Here is a 27,220-nt window from a genome sequence, read left to right as displayed (position 1 = left end):
CCAATAATTTTTCATGACAAACTGCAAACAGACGACAATTTATCACACACACACGCACACACCAAACACGACAATGTTAAAACACTTTTAAAATGTGTCGGCTAGCCAATGTTAGCTGGCGTGCTAACAGCCGTTGCGCCACTTCCGAGTGTTTTTTTTTTTGTGCTGTTCAATACTCAGTAACACGAGAGTAACAGTAATACAAGAGTTTTTTTTTTGCCATCTGGGACACAAATAACGCTGACAGACGTTTTTCATTTCAACAAGCTGCAGCCACAAACTGATTCTGGGCCCCTGTTGGTCGAAAGAGTGGCGAGACGAGGCAGACAGAGGAGAGGGAGGGGACGATGCATTCACGAGCAGGTAAAATGTACATTCATGAAGACGAAACGGCGCCCCCTGAGGCCGGCACATTCTGGCCGGTGGGACACACACGCGAGCAGGTGGAGGATGAGGGACCACCCGCGTAATTAGCCGACTAGCCTGTCACTGGATTGATAGCACAGAGAAGGGGTGGGGGGGGGCGAGAGTTGTGAGCACAAACTGTCGAGTCATCCAACAACAACAGAAAAAAAAACAACAAACAAAAATAAAAATAACATTTGAACAAACAAACAAACAAAGAGTAAAATATATATATTCATATTTATATATATAGATAGTCAGGGTATTGCACAAGGGGTATTTGGCCCTAACTGGTCCACGACGAGGACACAAAGAACACGGTGGGGTTGTCGTCCATGCTGTAGCCAACACACTCCGTCACTAGCAGACAACACCGACACGATACAGCCACACCACACAGGCTATGTACAGGCGGCCCCGCCCAGCGCACACCCGACTGTCCTCACGGCTGGGGGGAGACCAGTAGGTGTGTGTGTGTGTGTGTGTGTGTGTGTGTGTGTGTGTGTGTGTGTGAGAGAGAGAGAGTAAGCGTGTGTGTTTGTGTGCCAAGTTGTGCTTGCAGTGTAACAGCATTAGTGTCAGTGTCAGTGAATATGTGTGTGTGTGTGTGTTCATATTCTTAGTCATATTTTTTATACTATATTTCCAGGCAACAAGAACAGCACAATGCAAGTAAAGAAGATTCTAAAAGTAACAACAACCAAGAGCTTCAAGGGAGTGTGTGTGTGTGTGTGTGTGTGTGTGTGTGTGTGTGTGTGTGTGTGTGTGTGTGTGTGTGTATGTGTGTACGTGCGCACGTGCGTATGTGAGTGTGTTTGAGTGTGTGCATGCATGTGCGTGTGCGTGTGTGTGTTAGGTGTGCGTCTCCTCCGGCGCGCAGTAGGAGAAATCTTTGAACTCGTCCTGGTTGATCTGACGGACGATGGCCTCGTCGGTGGGCGTCAGCACCGGGTCCTCTTTGGTGAAGTCCTGGTCAAAGTTGTTCACGTCCCGCTTGGTCTTCTGCAGAGACACACAACACACACGGGCACAGTGGGGGGGGGGTCGTCAGGAGAAGCGCTGTGCTGCCACCTGGTGGTCGTGAGGGAACTGTATTTTCCAGATGTTATGCAGATGAATTGCGTCTTCGTGTTTCTCAGCAGTCAGGACAAAATGTGTGCGTCAGCTCAGTGTGTGCGGAGTTGTGTGTGGGGGAGTTTTGCGTTGGCTCTTACGATGCGAGGTTTAAAGGGCGGTTTGACTTTTCTCTGCTCCAGCAGGACCCAGTCGATCTCCCGGAAGAAGGCGTGAGTCTTGATGGCCTCCTCGCAGCCCTGGCTCACCACGCAGCCCAGGCGCTTGGCCGGGTTCTTGGTCATGAACTGGACACACGACACGCACACACACACACACAGACATACAGAAACACACAGGTATGTTAAATAAATGCTTTTCAATTGTTATTATTATTGTAATTCCGCCGCTGTTTATTTCAATCCATTTTCACAATTTTATTTTGCACGCTGCCCTCTAGTGGAGCAGTTTAATCAGTATCCGAAAAACTGCACACAGCTCGTTTAGCCCTCTGCTGTCAGCCTTCCGCCGTACTGGACAAGAATTCCTCGAGGGCAGAGCTAACACCTGGCTGATGCCCCTTGTGACATCACAGAGGGCTGATTTTCAAAACCTTGGGTCTGATTCTTGAAACATCCGTGAGGCTTTTTGCAACTATTCCACAAAGCGCCATAGTCGTGTTTCTCTCTGCTGTGGTGCAGACTGAAAATGTTTTGGTTTTTAAAAAAAAAAAAAAAACTGATGTAGAAATCCTGCCGAGTCATTCAGCTCCAAAAGATCAGCCCTTTTACTTAAGAATATCTATAGCTGCAGGAAGTAGTGGAACTATCATCTGTATTGGAGAGGAACCATGGCGGATTATTTACGACAAATCTACCGCACGAAACTGATATTAGCGAGTCTGGGACTCGAAAACCGTAACCTACATTCACTTCCTGTCACCACGGAGCAGGTAGAAGAAGTGAAGACACACCAGGGAACACATCTCGCTTCACTGCGGGAGTTTTCGGAGACACTATGGAGAGTCTGCTGCAGTTTAAATCCAGCAGACGGCCCGGGACAGGAACAGCCAGGCGGCCTGCCGGAGCCAAGCAGGAAGCATTTGGGTGCTAATAATAGCGCAGCGACAGCAGCGGCGGCGTGGATTTCGGGGTCAGTCGCTCGTCGCCGTTACTAACTGGAGCCTCTTTGTTCCGCCGCTGAAGAGCACTTTTGTTACCCACCATGGTTCTGCGATCGCTCTCACCTCGCTCACTGACTCTCCCGCCGTCATCATCAACATGGGATTTTTTTGTTGTTGTTGTTGGCACCACAACATAGTGAATGGCCCAAACCTGAGTGTCAGTGGCAGCAGCTGATTCACTGGCTGCGAGCGTGAATGACGGGAACAGATTAAACTGTTTCGTGATTTTAAATAAGAGCTGATTTGAGGGGAGATAAAGGTTAAAGTCTGGAAACTCAGTATTCAGTGTCCAGCCGTAGTCAGCGTACACAGCTGCTTAAAGGCACTATATTATATATAATTTCACCACTAGATGTCACGCTTTTACGCAGTGCTTTACCCCCCCCAAAAAAAACCAATAACAGCTAAACAATTCAACATTCTTCCTGCTTATCAATAAATTCACATTCTAGAAGCCTTTTTTTCAGGGAAGTGGAACATCCTCACGGCCTAAATCTTGACGTGTGTGAAGAGTTTGACTGAAGGCGGCTTGACGTGCGCTCAGACACAAACAATAGCAACAAAATCTGTGTCTGATGGATCCATTTTGGTGTTTTTCTATCTTCATATAATATTTTTTTTTCCAAATTCAACTTCAAAACACAAATATTTGCAAATACAAAAAATTCGGGTTGAGGACAGATTCACACTCTTCTCCACGGTGTGTGAAGCTGCATCTTCAACACCTGAGCCCTAAAAATCGTAGCCTCCTGGACGGCGTTTTCACAGAGGAGGCAGGAGCAGGAGGACTGAACTTAACTGTGCCAATGCAGGGAAAAAAACACCCACCGCTCTGAGGATGGACACGGCCTCCTTGCTGAGCCACACCGGGTAGAGGACGTCGTCGTGCAGGATGGACTCGAACAGGTCGTCCTCGTTGTCGGCCTCGAACGGCGGCTGGCCGGCCATCATCTCGTACATCAGCACGCCGAGGGCCCACCAGTCCACAGAGGCTCCGTACTCCAGCTCCTGCAGGATCTGAACGACACCAGCAACACACTTTAACAGCCAGGAGGGAAAAGAGGGGGAGGAGAAGGTTGGAAACCACAGGAAGTCTGGGCACTTCTTCTCCAGGAACGTCCCCAGAGGGCTTGAATCATACAGTCTGTGAGTTACAACTACAGCAAGTGAGAAGCAGAAGAGAGCTCTCCAGAGTCGTGTAGGATGTGGGACTTTGTCTGCAGCTGAAGACGAGACGGAAGGACGAAACACGGCAAAACTTTTCCAGGTTTACTGCTACAGTCAGTGTGTTAAAGCCAAAGTTTGACGTCCAATGACAAATATTGGTGAGAAAAGATGAAGGCAACAGCGAGAGAAACAAACTGCTTTTTTAAAAAGAAAGAAAAAAAAATAACACCAAAGTTCTAAATTCCATATATGAATATCCACTAAGGTCCTCGATCATCCAGGTCTTGGATTGGAGAGCAAGGACCAAGAAACAGTCCAGCTGCTGCTTTTCACTCAACTATCCAAGACCCTAAAGATGAACATTTGTCTGTTTTTCTGCTACGAAGCTGAATGTGCAACGACTTTGAGAGCAACGCATCTGAAAATGCAGAAAAAGCCTAAAGCTTCCTGCTGATGATGTCATAAAACTCCTCCCAGTCCCTGCAGCCCTCAGGATGGAGGAGGCGGCCCTCACCTCAGGGGCGATGTAGTCCGGCGTGCCACAGAAGGTGGTGGTGGTCACGCCGTTCATGATGCCCTCCTTGCACATGCCGAAGTCGGCCAGCTTGCAGTGACCCTCGGCGTCCAGCAGGATGTTGTCCAGCTTCAGGTCCCTGTGGCGGGAGGGAGGAGAGGGTGGAGGGGGAGACAGGACACAGTCAGCGCCACCTGCTGTCTGAAGCGCGTCGTTCTCATTGGACAAAGCAGGTCTGAGAAAGTTGTGAGGAGCAAAGCTGAAGTGTGAAGAGCGTCGTCATCGGCCTTCTGGAGGATGGAACTGTGTCATCATCACCACCGTCACCATCACCATCATCATCATCATCATCAACACCATCATCATCATCATCATCATCTACACCATCATCACCATCATCACCACCACCATCACCATCACCACCACCATCATCATCATCATCATCATCATCATCATCACCACCATCATAATCATCATCTTCATCACCACAATCGCCACCATCATGAACATCATCTGTGGCTTCCTGTTTCCTGTGAACTGCAGCAACTTCAGAACTTGTCTGTATCCACACACACCAACGGCAGGTGATGAGGAGAACCTACACAAACTAAAGAAAAGCACTCCTTGATCGTCCCGGTTGTCTACCAGGTGGAAGACCAGCTCTTCTTCTTCTCCTTCTTCTTCTTCTTCTACAACATCTAATTCTGTATGTGCACTTAGTTCATTTTAGAACTTTAAAATTAGCGGTAAAGTTGTGCGGAAGTTGGGTTTTCTTCTTCATCTTTTTTGACTTTCTTCTTCTTCTCTCCTCATCTTCAGATCTTACAGACCCCACCTGGACCTTTCTGCACCTGTTGTCATTGCGTTTATATGAGGACTGAAGACCTATTTGAATTCCAGTGTTCTGCAAAAAATGATCCTCATCACGCATGATGATCCTTCGCCTTGGCTTCGTCCGCACGGACGAGTAGAAAACACACGGGGAGCTGGCTCACCTGTAGATGACGCCGTTGCGGTGCAGAAACATGAGGGCTGAGGTGACTTCGGCGGCGTAGAAGCGGGAACGAGCCTCGTCGAACTTCCTGGAACGCTGGATCTGGAACATCAGGTCTCCTCCGTTCACGTACTCCATGACGAAGAACAGGCGGTCCTGCAGACCAGCAGACATCAAGGTAAGAGGCCCGAGCAGGTGCGTGTGTGTGTGTGGGTGTGTGTGTGTGTGTGTGTGTGTGTGTGTGCGCACCCACCCGTGTCTGGAAGCAGCAGTGCAGCTGGGTGAGGTAGGGGTGTCGGCGGGCCAGGGCCAGGATGCGTTTCTCCGTCATGGTGCAGTCCACGTCGTCGTCCTGCAGGATGACGTCCTTCTTCAGGACCTTGACGGCGTAGACGTCCTCCGTCCCCTTCAGCTCCGCCAGCATCACCTGCGGCACAGAGCGACCCAGCCGGTGCAGAACTGAATTGAAGGCTTTAAAATGAAGTTTGGATCCAATTCTGATTTGAATTCTGAGTGTGTTCTTAGTGGGAAAGTGTGGGGTAAAAACAACTAAGAGAATTTTGTCTTTTCTTCAGTGATTAACATGCCTGAAAACACATCACTCACTGGAGGAATGACTGGAGGAAAAAAGCTGCATTCTCTACTTTTAATAAGAACTTCAGAGACAAAGGGTTGTTTTGCTGCATGAAAAAAAAGTATTTTAACACTACAACGAAGCTGTTGCTGATCAATGGCATCATAATACGTCAGACTATCAGGAGCTTTCAGTCACTTCGGCAGAACAATCAAAGGCAGCAGCTGAACAAAACATGCCAGTGGGAAACTGAAGCCTTCAAAACACGACACTTTCGGAAACTTTAAATTTTGAGTGACGACCGAGGTCTTTGACCCATATCTAGATCCAGATCCTCCTTAAAGGTCTAACACATGCAATATTTTAGCAGCTAAACCGGATGGAATGTATGCTTTCTGAAATAGAATAAAATAAAAAACTGTAGCAACAGCTCAATATCCTCAGGAGCATGGCATTAATCCAACCTCCTATTAGTCCAACAAATTGCCCATTGGTCCGACCTCTCCCAACCCCAACCCAAACCCTAATGGGCGGTCGGACTAATGGGCAGTTCCAAATATCTTCATTAAAGGTCCAGATAATTTTTTTTTGTCAGTCATAATATTATTTTTGTCTGTGTTGATTAAAAAAAAACAACTAAAAAACAGCAACAACATCTTCAGTCATGAGGATGACGCGTGATACACCAAGAGGCCACGCCCTCACTCAGAAGCCTTTTCCCCACCCACCTTGCCGAAGCTGCCTTTGCCGAGGACTTTGATGAAGTTGAAGTCCTTGAGGCTGCGCCTCTGCACCTGGCCGTTCTCCCTGCCGGCCGAGGAGGACGAAGAGGAGGAGGAGGAGTTGGTTGAGGTTGAGGAGGACGAGGACGAGGAGCAGGAGGAGGAGTGCGGCGCCCCCTGCTGGTCCAGCGTCAGCGCCCCCTGCAGCCGCTCCAGTCCTGCCAAGTCTGTGGGCGGCGACGGGGGAGAGGGGTGATATAAAAAGAGAGGTCAATCAGACGTGAGGAAGCAAAACCACTTCCTGTTAGTTGCTTCACATTTGTTTCTGGTTGGTTTTTCATAGATTTTCAGGCGGTGAGGACACGTTTCGTTTCAACCCAGAAAATGTGATTTTTTTTTTTTTTTTTTCACCTCCACAGCACGAAAACTTCACTTGTACTTCACGGCACACAGCGAGTGAGAAGAAGATGACTAACTGTGATGACCAACTGGTGGAAGTGGGCGGCTCGAAGATTTCGCTTCGGCCTCAGAATTAGGCAACAACTACAGGAATCTTTAAAAAAAAAAAGAGTTTTCCAAGGAGCCGTACGGTCCAAAATTCTCCAAAGTTGTTCCACTGAATCAATATGTGCATCTGTGTTTGTTGGTCATTTAACACACGAGGCTGCTATACAGGTAAAATAAATATTTGATACATCACAAATATATAGGCAGAAAAAAACGTTTTTGGTCACGCTTAAATTTTTTACTAACTCTCAATTATTGTCATTAAACATTTGGCAGACTCGGCACACAAACAAACAGATAGAGAACTAATATTGTTGTTAATTTTCAATCAGACAAAATAAGAAAACTCAAATCACAAATGCATACAAGTGTCCAAATACTTTTTTTTCTTCACACATGTACAGTCCAGCTTGTGTGTGTGTGTGTGTGTGTGTGTGTGTGTGTGTGTGTGTGTGTGTGTGTGTGTGTGTGTGTGTGTGTGAGAGTTACCCTGCTGTGAGGGGGAGGTGGGGACGGCCGGCGGGCTGAAGCTGCTCTCCTCAGACTGGGAGAGTTCTGGAGGAGACTGAGGAGGGTCCTGCCCTGGAGTCAACTGGACACACACACACACACAAACACACACACACACACACACACACACACACACACACACACACACACACACACACACACACACACACACACACACACACACACACACACACACACAAATCCGTGATGTTGTGTTGTGTCTTTTCACACAACACTGCTACAGAAGAGAAGGACGAGGCGTTTGCATTTCCCAGCCAATGGTTGCTTACCTTCCTCCTGCGCTGAGCCGTGTTGGAGATCTTGTCAGGGGTCACTCCAAGGTCAGACAGAACCTTGGCGATCCCTCGGGCGTCCACGCCGCAGTTGGGAGCCACGTTGGTCTCGCACCGTCGGTGCACGTTCATCTTACACACTGTGGGCAGTGGGAAAGACGCAGGGAGTCAGTTTCAGGTGTGCGGCTGTGTAGAAGTGCAAATGTGCAGGTGTGCAGGTGTGCAGGTGTGCAGGTGTACATGGCACTCACCCTTGCACTGCAGGCCCTGCCGCATGAGGCCCCACAGCAGGGAGCCGCAGTGGTCGCAGAACGTCGGGACCTTGTAGTTGTGAATACTGAACTTGTGAGGCATGTTAACACTGAAGCGCTGCGAACCCACCTGCAGGGGGCGACACACACAGAGGGTCACAGAAGGTCACAGAGGCCACAGTGCAGTTTTGAAAGGTGTGTGCAGACTGAGCACCTCCTCTGACGTGTCCTCCTGCTTCTTCATCCCGGCACACTTGGTGATGATGAGCTCGTGGCAGCGCTTGTGGACGACGCACGTGCACACTAGAAGAAGAAAAGAATGCAATAAAAAAACAACGACAGCAATTGAAAAAGAAAAGGCATCAGATGAGCTGTGTTGTGCTCTGGCGGCAGGAAAAGACAGGGATGTGTCTGGCATCACTCACAGAAGCCAAAGAACAAAATTTGACTCGAATTAAACATGACTGAAGTTAAAACTGACTGGAATTAAATTTCAACAATTAAAGCAAGAATTGTAATCAGTTAAGAACACCAATTAGAATTCATTCTTTTGGTTCAAGCCGATGGAAAAAAAGTGGAAAATCTGCCTTGTGTTTTATAACAGCGGTAGAGGACAGAAGAAGAAGAAGAAGAAGAAGAAGAAGAAGAAGAAGAAGTGGGGGAAAGAGGAGGAGGAGGAAGAGGAGTAGGAGGAGAAGAAGACGAAGAACACAGATGTCGTGAACTGCTGTCTTGGACACATATTGATGTCAAACTACAGTACAAGTTCAATTAGATCTGCTTTGCTGTCAGTATTTTAAGTCTGGCAGCAGCCAAAGGTGAAAGAGAGACACGAGATTTGTTTCATTATTACAACATTAACGCTGTTTTGTAAACATTACTTAACAAACACTGTGAAAGGAAAATCTGAGCTGGGCAGCAGCAGCACATTTCGATAAAAACCAAAAAAACAAAACAAAGGGAATGTGCACCAGGGTGAAACAGAAGACGTTCAGTTTGCTGAGTTTTACCCTCAGCGCTGCTCCTCTTCTGTCAACAACATCCCACTGCAGCTCCTTCTAATTTCAATCTCAGCAAAAACTGAAACAATGGACGGGAGCTGTGGGTTGTTGTTGTTGTTGTTTTGTTTTTATTTTGTTTTTGTTAATATACAGCCCTTTGTGATTTGCTGTCACCCACTAAATCACAGCTGTCACTCAGCCTTTAATCCTCCCGCTTACATAAAAACACGACACAGCGTTTGAAAGGGAAGCAAACTCACCCTGACACTGGTAGCCCTGCTTCCCCAGCACGCCCCTGTCAAAGACACACACACACACACACACACACACACACACACACACACACACACACACACACACACACACACACACACACACACACACACAGAGAGAGAGAGAGAGTCAGCGTTTCCTCTGTGGTTGGTTAAGTCAACCTAAGACAGAGCTGTAGCGTGTGTGTGTGTGTGTGTGTGTGTGTGTGTGTGTGTGTGTGTGTGTGTGTGTGTGTGTGTGCACCCACCAGATGAAGTCCCTGCAGTGGGAGCAGTAGGTGGGCTGTCTCAGGTAGGTGGCCATGAACTTGTGCCCGTTGACCTGGTGGACGCGGCGGCGGACGGCGCCTTGTCTCCGACGAGGACCAATCCGCTCGCGGAACACTCGCTCCTCATTGTCGTTAGTACCCGACGCTGCAAAAAAAACAAAAACATGCAAATATCTCAGATTTATTGGCATAATTGGTGATGGAGAAAAAAAGAAGAAGAAATGACGCAAATCACACATTGGCTGCAGCTGGAAGGAAAAGAACGCTGGCGATGTCCAACTGGTGAACATATAAGAGTTAGTGACAGCAGAGGGCGCCAGAGAGGCCAGAGAGGCCAGAAGAAGAAACAAGTGGACAGGTGCGTTCAGCAAGATGTTGCTGGCCAGGTGGCTGGCGCTTTTTGGAGTATTATATGGAGTCCTGCAGAAGGCCAGCAGGGGGTGCTCTTTCAAAAGGTCACTGAACTACACAAATAAAACAAAGATCTCAAGGCTGATAAATGAACTAACTGGACTGGGCGGGTTAAACCTGCCTGGATCAGCCAATAAACACCCCCCACCCCCACCCCCACCCCCCCACAAAAAACAAACAACAACACAGAATTATAATGTAATTAAACTGACACAATCAGTGTTTGCTGAGCAGGCATGGTCAAACTATGGGACCTGTTGAGCTTTCTAATCCGGCCCGCAAAACTAGAAGAAATTATAATAATAGTCACTAAGTCATAAAATAGCTGTACTTCATCCATTCTTCAGTGTTTTGAGAGTCATTTCATAAAAGAGCTAAACACCCTGGTGGGGCTTCAAAGACACTGATTGGGTTGTAACTTTGCTCTGTTCATTTTCAATTGACTTTAAGGCCCATGTTTTCTACACACCCCATGGTATATTTTTCCCTCCTACGAGGCGTATCACCAACACACTCCATCCATCTGCTGCTGCTCCGGCCACTTGGTCACATTTTAAAACCCATTGCTGGCCACCAGTCAAAAAAAGTTTGCACGCAGGCATCGGCATCGCTGCAATTGTGCTTGAGAACGAATGTTGCTGTATTATAAGTGGCTGAGGAGTGTCGGCCCCGGAGGATGATGGGCAGGTGTGGACAGTGGCACCAGCAGGCGTGCACAGTCACCCTGGGGGTGTGTTGGTCATCACTAATAGTTGAAACCCAGCAAGGTGTCTGTTGGCAGTCAGGCGCACTGCTGTGGTGGTGTGTATCTTGTTTTACATCCTGTGCAGGTTTGTTTAAAAATGGAAGCGTGCATCATGTTGGTGGAGAACGGATGGATGGTTAGATGGATGAATGGACGGATGGATGGACGCTCGCTCCTCCACTTCCTTTCTCCTCCTCCTATTTTCCTTGCAGACACCCCACACCCACCAGAGCCCTGTGCATGCATATGTGTGTATGCGTGCGCCCTTCTGCCTGTGTGTGTGTGTGTGTGTGTGTGTGTGTGTGTGTGCGTGCATACTGGCTATTTATACTTGCATGTGTGGGCAACTAAAAATGAAGGACGGCGTATTAAAACACTCCTCCTCCTCCTCTGAGCTGGTCGCCGCTCTGCTGCTGCATCTCCCCGGAAACACTAAACGCTTTCGGAGGGCAACCTCGAAACGAGAGAACCACCTCCACTCTGACTCCCACACACACACACACACACACACACACACACACACACACACACACACACACACACACACACACACACACACACACACACACACACCACAGTCATCCTGTCCTACTTTGTCTTCCTCTCCTGGGCTTGTTGTAGATGTGGTTACTGCCGAGACTCTCCAGAGTTTGATTACAGACAGCACACTGTCTAGGGACCCTGCGTGTGTGAGTGTGTGTGTGTGTGTGTGTGTGTGTGTGTGTGTGTTCGCCACCAGCAGCAGCTTAACAGGCCATTATTGGGATCGCTTTGTTTTACATAATACATCATCCATCTGTCCAGGAGCTGCCGGCGACAGCGTGAAACACAAGTTCACCGACTCAAACTGAAAAAAAAGCAACAAAAATACACAAAAAAGCTGAAAGGCAGGTGGTGATGACGACGACAAAATGTGACATAAAAAAAGAGAAAAAAACAACGATGCTCCTTCTGCTTACAGTCAGAGCCGAAGGAGGACAAGAAGAAAAGTGCCAGGTTCCACTTCAGCACTAATAAAGGTCATTTAAAGGTCACACCTTCTGTCAACTAGTCAGTCACAAAGAAGCATCAGTTTTAGCAGAGGTTGACTGTAAACAGAGGGCTAAATGCACCGCTGCACTCTGCATTTAGATACATTTTTCTGTTTTTGATTTTTTTTTTTTTTTTTGTCGTTTTTGTGAGGCAGTTTCACCGGAAATCAGAAGGAAGCGGGTGGAACGCAGAGATGATTTGATGATTTATCTATAACGTTGCCGTTATTCGTGACAGGATGAACTCAGCGGGAGTGAAAAGCTGCCGAGGTGCTGACGAGCCCAAGAGATTAACCATTGACCAAAAAAAATAAACAAATAAAGAACGTTCCAGAAGAGGAGGGAGAACAGCGACAGATTGAGAACCCTGATTGTGATTCTAAAAGGGGAAAAGGAGAAGAGGTGGAGGAGGAGGAGGAGGAGGAGGAGAAGGGGGACGAGGAGAGGGAGGAGGAAGAGGCGGGGCCTGGAATGTGGGAAAAGAGAGGGAAAGATTACAGATGGTGAGATTAGGTCAGATTATTGCTGTTTGCTTCCCACCGGACGACAAAAGATGGAGGGGCAGGAAAACAGAGGAGAAGGAAGAAAGAAAGAAAGAAAGAAAGAAAGTAAGAAAGAAAGAAAGAAAGGATGAAGGATGAAAAACGAGTCCTCGGAGCTGCCGAGGGGAACAGATTGCAGGCAGGGAGAAAAAAGTCAGTCTGCTAAAAATAACACCTCCTCTAGTTCTTTCACCCTCCGTCTCTCCATCCTCCTATCAGCAGCGTGCGCACACACACTCACGCAGACACACACACACACACAGACACACACATACAGCAGTGCAGTTTTATCAGCGTACATTAGAAACACAAGGAGCTCTCCAGCCTGCTGAACTCTGCAGGGAAGTTCAGCAGTGGGCGGGCAGAGGGGCGGGGACAGGGCCATGAGGTCACAGCAGAGTGTCCAATCATCGACGATGAGGGCACGACACGGACGCTCCAGTCTGCGTGCGTGTGTGCGTGTGTGTGTGTGTGTGTGTGTGTGTGTGTGTGTGTGTGTGTGTGTGTGTATAATCCGTGGCTCAATCTCACCTGCTATTTTAAGATTCTACTCTCTCTGTTTGCTGCTGCTGCTCCTGCTCTCTTCATTTGCTTTCACACACACACACACACACACACACACACACACACACACACACACACACACACACACTCAACTGTCCACTGTGCTACAGAGCAACACAGATATACGTGTGTGTGTGTGTGTGTGTGTGTGTGTGTGTGTGTGCGTGTGTGTGTGTGTGTATACACGCATATACAAATATACATGTATAATTCTATGTTTACAAATATATTATGTATACTTCTACGTACAGGTATTTATACACACACACTCTGGCAGCTGCAGGGCAGAGGGCTGTTTCTATTTATAAGCAGTTATGATGTCACACACGGGTGCAGGTGAAAATCCTTGGTGCCGAGTCTCGAGTGAGCCTTTGTGTGTGTGTGTGTGTGTGTGTGTGTGTGTGTGTGTGTGCGTGCGTGTGCGTGTGCGCTGGATAATTAAGATAGCAGTTGCTGTGGGTGTTTATATCCGCTGAAAACAAAGGGAGGGAGAAAATGAAGGGAGTGACGAACTACACTCTTAAAAAGTGGCTCCTGTGACCAGCAATAAATCTGTTTTTAACGTTGGAGCATCGTGGAATTGTGATGGAACAGCTTCCGGCGAATAAAAAAACAATTAAAAAAACAAAACAAAACAAAACGAAATCCTGATGTCAGCTTCGACCTTCTGCTTGTTTGGAAGGGGGCATAAACAGGGCGTTCTCAGAGGGCGGAGCCAACACCTGGCCCGCTGGGGGTGTGGTCACAAACCTCCGAGAGGTATCAGCAACCTTTGTGACATCAGCAAGGGCTGGTTCCCTGAGCTGTGCGTGACTTAGTGCAAACTTTGTTTGGAAAGCAGCAGGACGGAGTTTGTGTCGAGTCACTGCCGGGACAAAAAACCTGCAGCTGGCTGTCTGAGGCTCACACGTCACCAGAAACAGGCAGCAAGTCTCTCCCTCTAGAGGCCTGGGGAGGTACTGACGGCGGCTCCGCTCCATCGGACAGCGAGTGCCGTCAACCGGGAGCCTCCGCCTGCATGGCAGACCTGGCAACCCTTCACTGTGTTTGTTCTCATTCATCCTGGTTCATTAGTGCTGTGTGCTGTTGTGTTGTGCTGTGTTGTGATTACCTTCTGTGGAGGACCCGGACAGGTCGATGACCACGTACACCTTCCCCTCTGGCTCCAGGTCGATCTGGGGGAGACACAGACGAGTGAGTGATGGGGTCAGGGTTCTTTTTTGCTTTTATTTCCGTCTGATTTCCCTACTGATGGAAGCCAGAAGCGGGCGTCACTGCTTGTGATTTGGGTTCTGACCTGGAATAATGACGTCATTTGCAGCCTCACTGATGAAATGTGAAAGATTTGTACCTGAAGGAGCTTTGACTCCTCCTGCTGGTCTCACAAATTCAAATGAAAATCTCTTAATGCAGAAACTCGTTAAAGTTACCGAGAAGGAGGACCAATCGGCTTCGCAGACGCACAATTCCAGGAAACAATCAGTGACGCATGCGACGCAGTTCAGACTGGGCGGCAGCGGGTGGAGAGGGAGAGCAGCAGCAGGGTGGCAGAGAGAGAGAGAGAGAGAGAGAGAGAGAGAGAGAGAGAGAGAGAGAGCTGGAGGAGAGTTTAAATCCTCCGCTAAGCTGCGGCGCTGCAGCCGATCCTCTTATGCAACAGTCGCACTCGCACACGGGCGGCGGCACAACAAGCTGCCGAGGGTCGGCGGCGTGGACGAGCGGCGCAAAGTGAAGGAGAACAAACGCCGATGGCGTGGACCACCGTTAGCTTGTAGGCCGCTAAACACGCCAGCGAATAAGTCACTACTTGTGATGTCACAAGGGGCCGGTGACCACAAGAACCCTTGGCTCAGCCCTCTGAGACCGCCACCTCGTTTTTTAGTCTCCTTGCAAACATATGGAAAGTCCAAATGAAGGTTATCAGTTTTGGCTGCAAACAGAGGGCTAAATCAATTATTCCAGGATGGTTTTTGTAGTTTATGTTGCAAACAGCCCTCTGTGTGCAGTTTTAGCTGCAACCAGAGGCCCAAATAATAATTGCTGGACCTTTTTTTTTGCAATTTTAGCTGCAAACAGAGAGCTAAATTGATAATTGATCATTTTTTTTGTTGTTGCAGTTTTAGCAGCAATCTGAAGAATAAACCAGCTGTTGTGTGGAGATTTTTGGGGGTTAGTTGATGGTGTGAGGCTGACGCTGCTCTGCTGCAGCTCAGGATGAAAAGCGAAGATCTATAAATGGACAGAATATGAAGCGCTTCGCCGCCGACGTCCTGTTGGCAGACGGGTCCAACGGCAAACAAAAGTCGTATCATCCGTTTATCGCCGGCCGGCCGTCGACGTAACAGCGGGATTTGTGACCCATAAACACCGGTGGGATTCTTCGTGTCTACCCTTGAAAATGAGGCGCTAATCCACAAATGTCACCTCTTGCGTAACGGTGCAGGAAAGATGGAACTGGCTCTTTTTTGAACCAAAAACAAAAAACATGCTTCGCAACAGCGTCATTCAACACACCAGTCACTGGCTTTGAGTCTTTTTACACTGAAAGTCCACATTTTGTACATTTAAGTTGTAAGGTTTCAGCAACACAGGCAGTTAGCGGATAATGCTACACGCGGTTAGCATCCACCGTGTGGGCTAGCAGCAGGCAGTGATGTGTAGCAGGACTTTTGTGAGGTTTTGCCTTTCCAACAGCTTATTTTTCAGACGTGTTTCTGAACAAACAGGTGAACGTAATGAAACCAAAACAAGCAGCTTGGACAGTTTGGGGTCACGTGACGCCACAAGGTCGAAAAACAACAATATTTTTTCTCTTCTCTTTCACTGAAGGTCAGAAAGTCAGAGGGCAGAACCTGCTGCAGTGTGACCGCTTAATGTTTAGTCAGAACCTTTGGCCAAGTTCAGGATCTGCTCCCACAGTGGCTGCTATACGCTCCCCTCCACCTAGTGGCTGGCTGCAGTAGTGCGTGTTCTACTGCAGCGGGTGGAGGGTTCTAGCCTGAAGGTCTCTGCTGTGAAACATCGCACTGAGGCCGCAGAGACGCAACTGTGTAACAGTGTTGTCGACTGCTTTTAAACCGACAGTTGTGAGACCTTCAGCGCCACTGTCGCAGGTGATCTTGGCCACGCCGGCCACCTCCTGTTCCGGCGGCATGGAACTCGTGACTTGGATTTAAGCGGGCGGCCTTCAGGCTCACTCACACGCGTGCGCACACACACACACACACACACACACACACACAGAAGTGCCACAACACAAGACAAGAGCACGAAGGGACTGAGAATCTAGTTTAGCTCATTAATCTTGTTAGCCCAGTTAGAGCGCTGATACAGCCAGACACACACATACACACACACACAGCAACACACATACACGTGTGTGTGGGTGCATGTGAGTTAGTGTCTGGGTTGGGTTTTTTTTAACATGGACTTCAGACAGAGTTGAGCATTAAACACACATGGAGGTTTAACACACACACACACACACACACACACACACACACACACACACACACACACACACACACACACACACACAGTGTGCAGCAGCACTCAGCCAGGCAGACGTGGATACTTGAAGCCACTCGCTCTATCAATACTGGGGACGCAACTCCCCCGCCCCCCACCCCCAATGGTCCCTCCCACTTTGCTTGGGTTCCGCGCTCTGTCCAGACACACACACACACACACACACACACACACTCGCTGTGTCTCTCTCAGGAGCGTTTGGGTTCGGTGACAGCCTCCCACATCCATCTGTCAAATAACACATTTTCAGGCTATGAGAGAGAGCGAGAGTGAGCTTGACCGTGTTCGCACCCTAACACTGGTTTGTGTGTGTGTGTGTGTGTGTGTTTGCACGTTTGTTCAGCGAGTCAAGAATGTCCACACGCACACTGAGGGGAAAGAGGAGGCCCGTGCTGAGTGACACAGCATGGGAGTCATGCAGTTTTAATGTAACATCACAGACGGCTAATAATGTAACAGGAGCCGAGCCGGGCCGAGCCGAGCTGTGTGCCGGCGCTGCTTGTACCCATGGTGTGGATCCCAGCATGCTGATGGTCCAGATTAGAGCGAATTAAAATATTTATCAAAGTGGTAATCAGCAGAGAAACAGCGCAGACAGTTAGCAGATAGTGATAGTGAGAGCACAATGCTACAGACAGTTAGCAGGCAATGCTAGATGCAGTTAGAGGACAATGATACACACAGTTAGCAGACGATGCTACATGCTGTGAGAAGACAATGCTGCAGACAGCAGACAGTGCTCCATGAAGTTAGCAGACGGTGCTACAGGCAGTTAGCAGACAGGGCTACAGGCAGTTCGAGGACAATGCTATAGGCAGTTAGCTTCCACTGTGTGAGCTACTGGTGGTGGTGGAATGTAGCGTAGCAGCAATCAGCAGCAGGATCTTTGTTTCACTGGACAGAGGTGTATTGTGGGTTGTTTTTTTTCCCTTTCCAAAAGCTTATTTTTCAGACATGCGCACAAAATCTTTCCCTTCCATGAAACAGGTGAATTTGACCAAACAATACCATGAAACTTTTGACAGACCACCCAATAAAAATTCATACTTTGGTGGCCGAGGCTTCTTTAAATATATCTGTGTTCCGGGCATAAGCTGTAAACATTGTTACGTAAAGACGTATTATATTAATGGCGTCCCGAACAGCGGAGGACGCCTGTGTGTGTGTGTGTGTGTGTGTGTGTGTTGTAATCCGAGCCGCTTTGTGCTTTATTTTTGCAGCCGGTTACTGGCCACACGTTAATGTCACAGCATGTGACATCCGGCCGGGAACAGCAACCTGGAGACCTGCTACCGCTGAAACTGCATGATGTCCCATCAGGAAGAGCTCAGATTTTGTTTTGTTTGTTTTTAATGGACAGGTTTAAATCTTAAAAGACTTAAACTGTCCTTCAATCAACCACGACAACAGTTTCATGTCTGCGCACACTTGACACTTGTCACATGCATGCGAGGGGTCGTAACCCCAACACAAGCGCCGTGCCTCCCGCACCCCCGCCTCCAGGCCCCGGCCACTGGCTTCCCAGCACGCACGGCACCAAACTGTTGACCTGATTTGGCAGCGGAGGGTGAAGCCGCCTACCGTCTTTGTCTCTTTATCACGGAGGCAACAACTTAAGTCCAGCATGCCCCACTTATCGGAACGCTCACAAAAGGGGCGGAGCCTTTGATGTAACCACGGAGTCTGGGGCACAGGATATAAAAAAAGAAAAGGGACAACCGGGTCAGGACCTCGCAGGACGGTCTGGTCCTGGCCAAGGACGGCGGTTTCGCAGAGGCGTTTTTCACCCGCAGCGGTTTGAAAATGAATTCAGTGTTAATAAAGAAAAGGCAAAAACACAATTTTCAGCTTCTTGTTGAGTGTGAGGTGGAGATGAACGGTTCCCCTGTGTCAGGCGATTTGTTTTTCCTTTTTGTTTGTTTGGCTTTCGCAAACTGGGTCAAATGGATGTTCATTTAAAACAATTACTGCATTTAATCAAAATTGAACTGGGAAGCAAAATGATACAATTTTCTTTTTGCCCTCCCACGGGACTCACTCGAAGGTATCGTGAAAGCAAGTTTTTTTTTAACACCCTTAAAATTGTAATCAATCCCAATTGTTGTCATTAAAATATTTGCCAGAGTATTTTTTTTGCATGTGTTTCAGGCATCAGCGGCAAACAAACAAATGGAAATGATTGTCTGGGGGTTTTTTTTATTGCTGAGAAAGCTCAATTCTTGTAGTTTTTGTCTTGTACTCTGGATGCCTTGCCATGGACGTCATCCTGCTGAAACATCCACTTGCGAGCTGGACGGAACAGTGCAGCACGTGCAGCATGTGGGTCAATGTTTGTGTCTGCACTGAAACAAACTGGAGGCTTCAGACCAATTCTTACAACAATACAGTGCATCCCAAAACTTTTTCCACCACTGTATTAATGATGATTTATCAATACCTGGAGTGAATTCCACTGATCAGTTTTCAGGTGGATTCAAACAAATTTCAATCAAAGCTTCACTTTTTTTTTTTTTTTTTTTTTTTAAATGAGATTATCATCTTCCTCTTTTCTGTTTTCATTCAAGTCCTTGTCCTCTGACTTCTAATGGAAACTCCTCAGTCGGTGTCTGACAGGTCGCCTGAGCTCGCCAGAAAACGCTGCAACCACGTGGTCAGCGATTCCCACAACGAGTCGTCACAACCTGCAGCCTATTGTGTTGACATGTACACACACTTCCTGTCCACAGCTCACCGCCGCGTTTGTCGTGAAGCTCAGCGCCTGCAGGTCAGAAAGAGCCGAGCAAGAAGATTTTGGCTTCAGCAAGCTCGTCACGTCTCGAATAGCTCAAATCGGTCATGTGACTGCAGTGGCACACTGCCGCGCTCCCCACAACACAATCAATTGAGTCGGAGGAGAGGTTGTGTTGAGAGATCGTGGCTTTTTTGTTCGCTTACATAATTGTGCACAGCGCCACACAGGGGCCGGGACAAGTGATCACATTAATCGGAACTATGAGTGAAGTGGATTAAAAGCCGTCCGTCTGCAAAACAGGTGGCTGCAACCCCTTCACCAACTTTCACCGGTACGACGTGGCGGCACTGAAACGGAGCCGACAATAATAACAATGACTTTGGTGTTAGCTTGAGGAGGCACATTAGCTAGCCAGCGTGCTAACAAAGTGATTGCACCAGGTCGCACCCGGAGAGCCGAAGCTGAGAAAGCTGACGAAGCGTTGGACCGGATAATCCAAATCAGATTTCTCCCTGAAGCTGTACCTCAACCGAGCGCCTTTCTTCCAGTGGAGCCTGCCCGTGGTTTCTGCCAGTTCAAAGGCAGTGGGTGTGTTACCTCAGGCGGGTTTTGTCACTTTTATAATCAATGGACTGCCCTTGCTGTTAACCAACCCAGTGGGTTCCTGACACATTATGCCAAAGGAAACAAAGGGCCCCCAACCCAAAACCAAAACACGCAACAGTGCTACAAGTTACAACGACCACCGGCTGCATTGGCAAAAGACGGGCGCGTGCGGGGCGTGGGGGGTCAAACATTCATCACATAGGCGTTGCTCAGTGTTTTCTAACCAGCTTGTTTAGGGGTGAAAGGCAGACAACCGACTTCCTGTTTGGACAGTGTAATCATCCCTTGCATTGCTCAGTCTCTGACATACCACAGCCTCCGCAGGAAAGGCACCGAAGCAGCTTTGTTTACGCTGGCACGCGGCTAACCTCTATATGGAGGCCGTGTTTGTGAAACACAATTCTTGGCAGGTAGCGTCTTTGTGTTTGAAGGACAGACATCAACCAACAGCAGCGTCTCATTGTCTTATAAAAAATTGGCGCCGTTGACATTTTTAGATGCCAGTTTGTGACATACGGCACCGACCGAGACATATATTGCAAACATACAAACATACCCGCCCTTTCCAAATCTGTCTCAGCATAAACCCGATCCGGAGAGGTGGGGGTCTGTCCTGACAAACACTGGGAAGGAGCTGACAGGGTGGTGAGGAGTGGTCGGGGCTGGAACCCATGTGGTACAGAAGGGTGATTGGCGGTACAATCGTGCCACCAGGGTGCCGGCACAGTCCGACTAGTCTGAACACGCTGAAGGCGTGAGTACGGAGGGTTTGAACCGACAAACTGCCACAACAGGTTCGGCAGTGGCGCTGGAGAGCAAAAAAGACTGTGAGGATCAGGACATTAATGATGCAGCGGTGGATTGCTGATGTAACGCGACCCCTAAATCTCATCAGGTCCGTCGTCACAGAGGTTCAATCTGAGGCAGGTTTTGGTCTGCGCTTCCGTAAACAAAAGACAAAAGTAGGAAGTGGCTCCGGCAGGCTTTCCCTTTTAGAAAGCGCAGAAGAAGACAGGTGAAACACAGGAAATGACCAAAAGCCCAGCCACTGTCACAAACTGTTAGCAAGGATGCTGCCGTTAGCCGTTTTATCAGACTGGATAAAGTTTTCATGCCAAAGAAGAAAGAACTAAAGTACAGAAGGCTTTTCTTCGTGCAAAATATTTAATAACTAGCTGCAACTGGTTTCAACTGGTTAAAATTCTAATGGATTTGAACAGTTGTGTCCAATCACGATCCCTCTACTTTTCATAACATTTTTCTTTTCCTCATGAATATGTGAAACATTTGGAACAGATTCAGAAAATCCTCTGATGGTTTCCCCCGGGTGCTGTGATTCGAACACCTTCATTGCGGAAGGAACCAAATTCCTCCCCAGGTGCTTCTCCACCAACTCCCCCCTTCTCCTCTTCTTTCCCTCTCCGGTGTTTTTGTGGGTGAGAGGCTGTCGCCAAGGGGACGGCTGCCATTGTCGCCATGGGGACGAGCTCCGCCGAGCATCTCAATCACCGAGCGGGACAATTAATAGGCATCAAAGCCTGGTTAATATTTCACCGCTAGCACAGTGCAGCAACCTGGCCCTGGGGTCCACATGAGCATGCATCACGGGGCAAGATGGTGGTGGTGGTGGTGGTGGTGGCGGGAGACAAGAGGGAACAGAAAGTGGGTACTCTCTGAGTAACGGTGCCGGGATGAGATGAGATGAGATGAGTGAAGCAGCAGGAGGGCGGAGGAAGTGAGAAGACAGACAAGGTACAAAAAAAAGCCTCAGTCGTTGTAGTGTCTCAGCGGCGGGAGGTGCAAGTCTTTGATCAGAAACATCCTTTTTTTTTTTCATTGAAAACATACAAGGTCACAGGTCATCCTGAGCAGGAAGTGCCAGGTGGCAGCCCATGCAATCACGTGAATGTGCATCGGAAAGCGCCACAGAAAAAAAAGTTAGTCGACAGTCAATCAAGTCTTTCACTGGATCTAATGATGACTGATGGGTGCATATAGGTCAGTTTGTGACAAAAGCAAGAAGAAACTGCTACACCACAGACGACCAGTCATCTCTGAGTTATAATAGTTGCCAAAGATGTCGACAATTCTATCACAGTTTGGCTGCTTTTGTATTATAGGGGAACTTCTTAAAGGACAGCGAGGGACTTCCTTTGTCAGCAAGTCGCAAGAATTACGTTTGACGCGGCAGAGCACAGCAGGTAGCCACAGGCCACAGTTCACGTGATGAGCAATCCTCAAGCTGATGCTTCACCTCACAGCAACAGAAGGAAGCCTCAAGCATGAAGCGGCACAGCATAAACTAACAGCGTTGCAAATCTGGCTGGTCGGCTTTCGGTACGTTGGCAGGATGTTGATTCTGACAGCCTTTCCTGATTTGCCTCCTCTTCCAAAACGCTTCCTAGAAGATTTTTAACAGATGGATGCGTGACAAAAATACAGGGAACCGGGAAACACTTTCCCACGGCACGTCAGGTCAGGCGAAGAGGCAATGTAGCCATTTCTAGACAAGATATTTTGGTCTGTTGAAAACTGATGGACTAATCAACAGTGGGTTTCGTGGTCCATCTGTTATCCACACTTGGCCGCATGTCACCGTGCCATGGCTTCACAAAACCCTCGGCACAGCAAGATAACAAAGCCAAACAAGGCTGTAAACCAAGAAAAGCTGACAGTGCTGAAGATTCAGTTTATCTTGATGGCCATATTTGCACCAAGCATCCAAGGAAGATTTTTTCGTTCGTCGTGGAAACAGATTTTCCTGTGCAAAAGAATTATTATATGATGCCTGTTTAATGTATTTTTGTTCTTGTTGTTTTGCTGTGGTGATACAAACTGTCAAATAATAATCACACAGTGTACACTACTAGACACATTTGTGTCACTGAACTCCCAGGGGTAACTGCAGTGCACCCGGTGACTGGGGTGTAATTCACATATTAACGACAAGTGGACAATGTGTGAATGTCTCTGGACCGCTCGCTGGCTCCACGCCGAATCCGACATCCTTCCCACTCTGCAGATGACTCATGCACATGGTCTGTGATAGTATGGGATACCGGAGGAAGCTGCTGAAAGAGGAAGGGAGGAAGGAAGGAAGACGCACCACATAGGGAGAGGAAGACGATGGAGACGGAGGGGATGAATGTAAGGAGGATGCAAGGGGAATCGATTAGGAGTGTGTGTGTGTGTGTGTGTGTGTGTGTGTGTGTGTGTGTGTGTGTGTGTGTGTGTGTGTGTGTGTGTGTGTGTGTGTGAGGAGGGAGGCAGGACAGGGGTGGGGGAAGGGTGGTGTGGGACGGTGACGCTGTGAGGCAGCAGCATCGACGACCCCGGCTGGCTGATCGATGGGATGTGGTCAATCAACAGAGTGATCTATACACACTGACCTTACTGTGTAGACGGCTGGCTGAGGGATGAGGTGTGTATGCGTGTGTGTGTGTGTGTGTGTGTGTGTGTGTGTGTGTGTGTGCCTGTGTACGTCACACTTGAATAACAGTTGTGTTCGGGCAAGCGGTGGTGGGTAAATTTCTCAATCTTAACATCTTACACTTTTAAAAAACTTATTTTTGACAATATGATCCTCCATCCAAATCATTTTCATTTTCACTGCACGTGCAACACTGTGTGGTTTTTTTTGTGTTTTTTCACACAAACTTTGTGGATTATTTTGCTGGTTCTGTCTGGGCATGCTGACATTGCATGGGACGGGGAGTGTTCAACGTCTCCGGGGTGGGTGGGTGGTGCACTGCAGTGGCACCGCCCCACTGGAATGCTCTCCCCTGATAACTGTTCCCCTGGACATTCAAAATGCAAACTGACAGACATTTCCATGATATTCTTGATATATTTTCCACCAAATGCACGATTCTATCCCAAAAACCGTGACTGCTGAACTTACAGGGCCCTAAACATGAGCACTAACCATCACGATTCCACGAACGTGAGATCTTGCATACATAAGTTAACCGACGTGACTTTACAAATACACAACTTCTAGTGGCTCCCACTGCCAGTCTGCTCTTTCTCATTTGCTATTAAAGGTCCTTCCGTCAGGGCCAGAGAGGTGCGGGGCCGCAGATAACAAGAAGTCTTATAGTTAGGATTTGTGATCCAGGAGTATTTGGATAAGATTTTAGAATATTAATTAATAATATGTGGAACATAGTATTAACTAGAAATAATGACACTGATATGATTATAATACTGGATTACATAACAATTCATTGATCCAAACAACCCATACTGTTGTGTTTTGGTTTGACCTACATTTGTCCGCAAACTTCATCAATGATTTCACGTCACGTCTCTACGATCCATTCCCAAAACAGAACGACGCCATAAAAAACGGCTCAGTCCAAATTTGAGAGCTGCAACGATGAGCGTTTTTTGTTTCCTCTATCTTTCAGATTACGTCACGGTCATATGTTAATCCAACTGGCAGCGGGGCCTGTTTTTTAAGCTTCGGCACTGCAAGGTCTTCAAAACAACATTAAAAACATTTAGACAACTGTTGTGTTATTGAAGTCCCTGGAAATAACCTCTGGCAGTAATGTGATATACCGCACAACCGCTCAGCCTGAGTGGGTGCCAACGTCACATGGTAAAACTTGAAACAAAACTTGCAGAGCCCTGTAGTGACTGATCGGTCATATGGTTTCTTTCTGTGAAGGGATGTTTAACATGAGTTATACATGTGATCTGTGCTAATAGGGGACACTCCTAGGCTGAGGCTGGTCAGAAGAATGACCCTAAGGGTCACAGGATGTATGGATCTTTGTTCAGAGTAACAAGAAAACTGATAGGAAGAACATCTGATTGTAACCGGCCCTATATATGTGAGATGTTGGACCTTTAAATTTGGAGTCGTTGATTGGCTGGAGATATGCCTCGGCCAGACCTGGGTGCCTGGCGGATGCTAGAATTCTTTGCAACAAACTGACAATGGAGATTCCTTTATCATCTACACATCATCGCTTCATGAGAAACCAGAACAGCCCAAAACAAATGCCTCTTTATCCCTGATATAAATGCAGCTCCATGTGGCTGGCAAGCATCACAGTCTCAAAGCAAATCAGATTACATGACAAGAACACAAAGGTGGGGTAAAATGCTTTTAATGCTACTGTGCAGGGGCAGAAGGAATTTGAGGAACTACGAGAGGACGATGGTATGGTGGACCTGTGATGTCCAAATCTGATCAGGTATGTATCCAAGCAGCTGCCATTAACAGAGAGATCCTGCAGATTAGGAGACCAAAAGCTGCAGAATAACACAGTGTCCATCTGTGTAAAGGTAAAGTCAACTACACTGCGAAGGAAATGAAGACAGGTGGGAGAGAAGCAGTCTAAGTGGCAGATACTCCTGGAATCTACTGCCAAAGCAGCTAAATATCCTGAATGGTTAACAAATATTGTAATCACTGAGGGGCCCACTAAAAAAATGCAAATTGTTAGGGGTTTGGTATCATTCATAATAAACTCATCCAAAAATTGGGGTCCTTTCAATCTAGATGGAGATTTGATCCAGAGCAACTGTGTGGAGACTGAGCATCCGCAGGTAGCGCAGACTGAGGGTCATCATGGGAGTCCATGTCAGGACCAAACCAGAACATTTGTGTACATGTTCTCTTCACACTTTTCCTGATAGAGCGTGGGGACAAACTCTCCACCCCAAACACTTCACTCACCCCAACTCTGTCCCTCTGACACGTTGTGGCTGTAGGTCACAAAAAACATACCCTGCCTTGCCCCATGTTTGCCACAGAATCAGCAAGAATCACTCCCACACTGTTCATACTGTAGTATGACCCAGGTGGGTCTGTAACATCTCACCTGACCTTTGTTACCACATGTTACTACTACCTGCTGCAAATGTAATACAACCTCTCACTTTCAGGGCCAGGGGAACCTCCACCCCCCCCCCGTGGTTCCAGCAGAACAAACAATAACAGTCACACACAGAGCACGTACCCAGTCTTCATAGTGCCTGGTGCCATTCTGCAGCAGGTCTTCCAGCTGGATGGTGCAGTTGGCCACAAAGTCGTCGTATCCGATGGGCGCGTCATGGAACACAGACAGCTCCAGGCTTCGTCCCTCGCGGACCTCAGTGCAGAACTCCTGGTGCCAGGCGGGGCTGTTGGTCTTGGTCCTGGTGACCGTCTGGCCGAGCCGGGTCTGGTCTAGGTTCAGAGCCAGGTAGGGGTCCAGGAGGAAGGAGCCACTCTTGCCCACGGCGTGGCGCAGGGCCCACGGGGTGGGCTTCAGGTCTACCGCCTCGCACACTCGCACCTTCAAGAGGCCGCTGAACACCGGCATGGCTGCAAGCTTCTGTGTGTCTCCGAGCAAAGGTGTGTGTGAGAGAGAGAGAGAGAGAGAGAGAGAGAGAGAGAGAGAGAGAGAGAGAGAGAGAGAGAGAGAGAGAGAGAGAGAGAGAGAGAGTGTGTGTGTTCAGGCTCGCCTGCCTGTTCCTGCTCCTGTGCACGGAGTGTTTCCTTCCAATGAGCAGGGTCACTGCACAGTCCTGCTACATCCCATAATGACGCTGGACTCCTTCGGGCTTCTCAGTCGACTACAGCCATGGCAGAACACCGTGTCCACACACAAATCACAAGCACACACTCGCGCCTACAGGAACAGCTGATGGGAGACTGGGGGGAAATGGCAGAGAGGCGGCGGACAGACTCGCAGCGCCGCTCGCTCCGCCAGCCAGCCAGCCAGGCAGCCGGGCGGCGGGCGGCTACAAGGTTTGTTTACGGTCCGTGTCGCGAGCCAGACAGGAGGGACGGCGGAAACACACCGTCCGAGCGGGACGGCGGCGGCGACGGGAAGCTGGACGGTTCGCCAACTCCACTCGGCTCAGCTCGGCCAGGAGAACCCGCAGCCTGGCTCTGGTGAATGGTGTGCGGGGTCTCGCCCGGGTCAGGGTGGGAGAAAGAGCGAGCAGCCGCGCCTAGCCATCCGGGATTGGAGCTCCGTTCCCCGCCGCTCGCTCGCGGCTCCTCTCGGGATAATCTCCCTGGCGTCGTCCTCGCGCCGCCGCCGCGATATTATTGCGCGTGCTCAGCGGAACCCAAAGATCTTTTGGTGTCCTGGTCGCCTGTTTGACGGGCTCGGCGCCGCCGCCGAGAACATCACGATGCTTTCAAACCCGTTTGGAATTTTTTTTTTTCTCCTCCTCTTTTCAGTCCTTGCGCGCGCCCCCCTCCGTTTCCCGTCCACTCTGCTCTCGTGAGTCCTGTGAGTGAGCGCGAGCTGCAGGAAATGCGCAAAACGCGTCACCCTCGCTGCCGGGCCCTGCGCCGGATGAGAGAAGAAAGACACGGAGGTGTGTGTGTGTGTGTGTGTG

At 48.6% G+C, this 27,220-nt stretch overlaps 1 protein-coding gene across 1 annotated transcript; it reads right to left on the bottom strand.

Moving 5' to 3' along the window:
• Window positions 1–7: 7 nt before the first annotated feature.
• On the bottom strand, window positions 8–27,185 carry prkcea (protein kinase C, epsilon a). Its single transcript, XM_076033494.1, has 15 exons — window positions 25,846–27,185; window positions 14,120–14,183; window positions 9,695–9,860; window positions 9,435–9,469; window positions 8,388–8,476; window positions 8,174–8,303; window positions 7,920–8,062; window positions 7,609–7,711; window positions 6,619–6,839; window positions 5,570–5,743; window positions 5,318–5,472; window positions 4,323–4,461; window positions 3,470–3,658; window positions 1,620–1,766; window positions 8–1,407 (listed from the first exon to the last, which is right to left on the bottom strand). The coding sequence occupies exons 1-15, from the start codon at window positions 26,188–26,190 to the stop codon at window positions 1,258–1,260; spliced, it is 2,250 nt and encodes a 749-aa protein (XP_075889609.1). The 5' UTR covers window positions 26,191–27,185; the 3' UTR covers window positions 8–1,257.
• Between the last annotated feature and the right edge of the window lie 35 nt (window positions 27,186–27,220).

This window comes from Nelusetta ayraudi, unplaced genomic scaffold (assembly GCF_046127955.1).
Source record: "Nelusetta ayraudi isolate G7.1 ecotype Tasmania unplaced genomic scaffold, CSIRO-AGI_Nayr_v1 ptg000042l, whole genome shotgun sequence".
NCBI lineage: Eukaryota > Metazoa > Chordata > Actinopteri > Tetraodontiformes > Monacanthidae > Nelusetta > Nelusetta ayraudi.
This window is presented reverse-complemented; position numbering and strand designations above follow the sequence as displayed.

Coding starts and splice junctions, on each gene's coding strand:
- prkcea (XM_076033494.1), bottom strand. CDS start 26,190: ATGCCGGTGTTCAGCGGCCTCTTGAAGGTGCGAGTGTGCGAGGCGGTA. Junction 8,477..9,434: donor GCAGGGCTACCAGTGTCAGG/GTGAGTTTGCTT, acceptor TTCTTCTTCTAG/TGTGCACGTGCGTCGTCCAC. Junction 8,063..8,173: donor GCAGGGCCTGCAGTGCAAGG/GTGAGTGCCATG, acceptor CACTGCCCACAG/TGTGTAAGATGAACGTGCAC.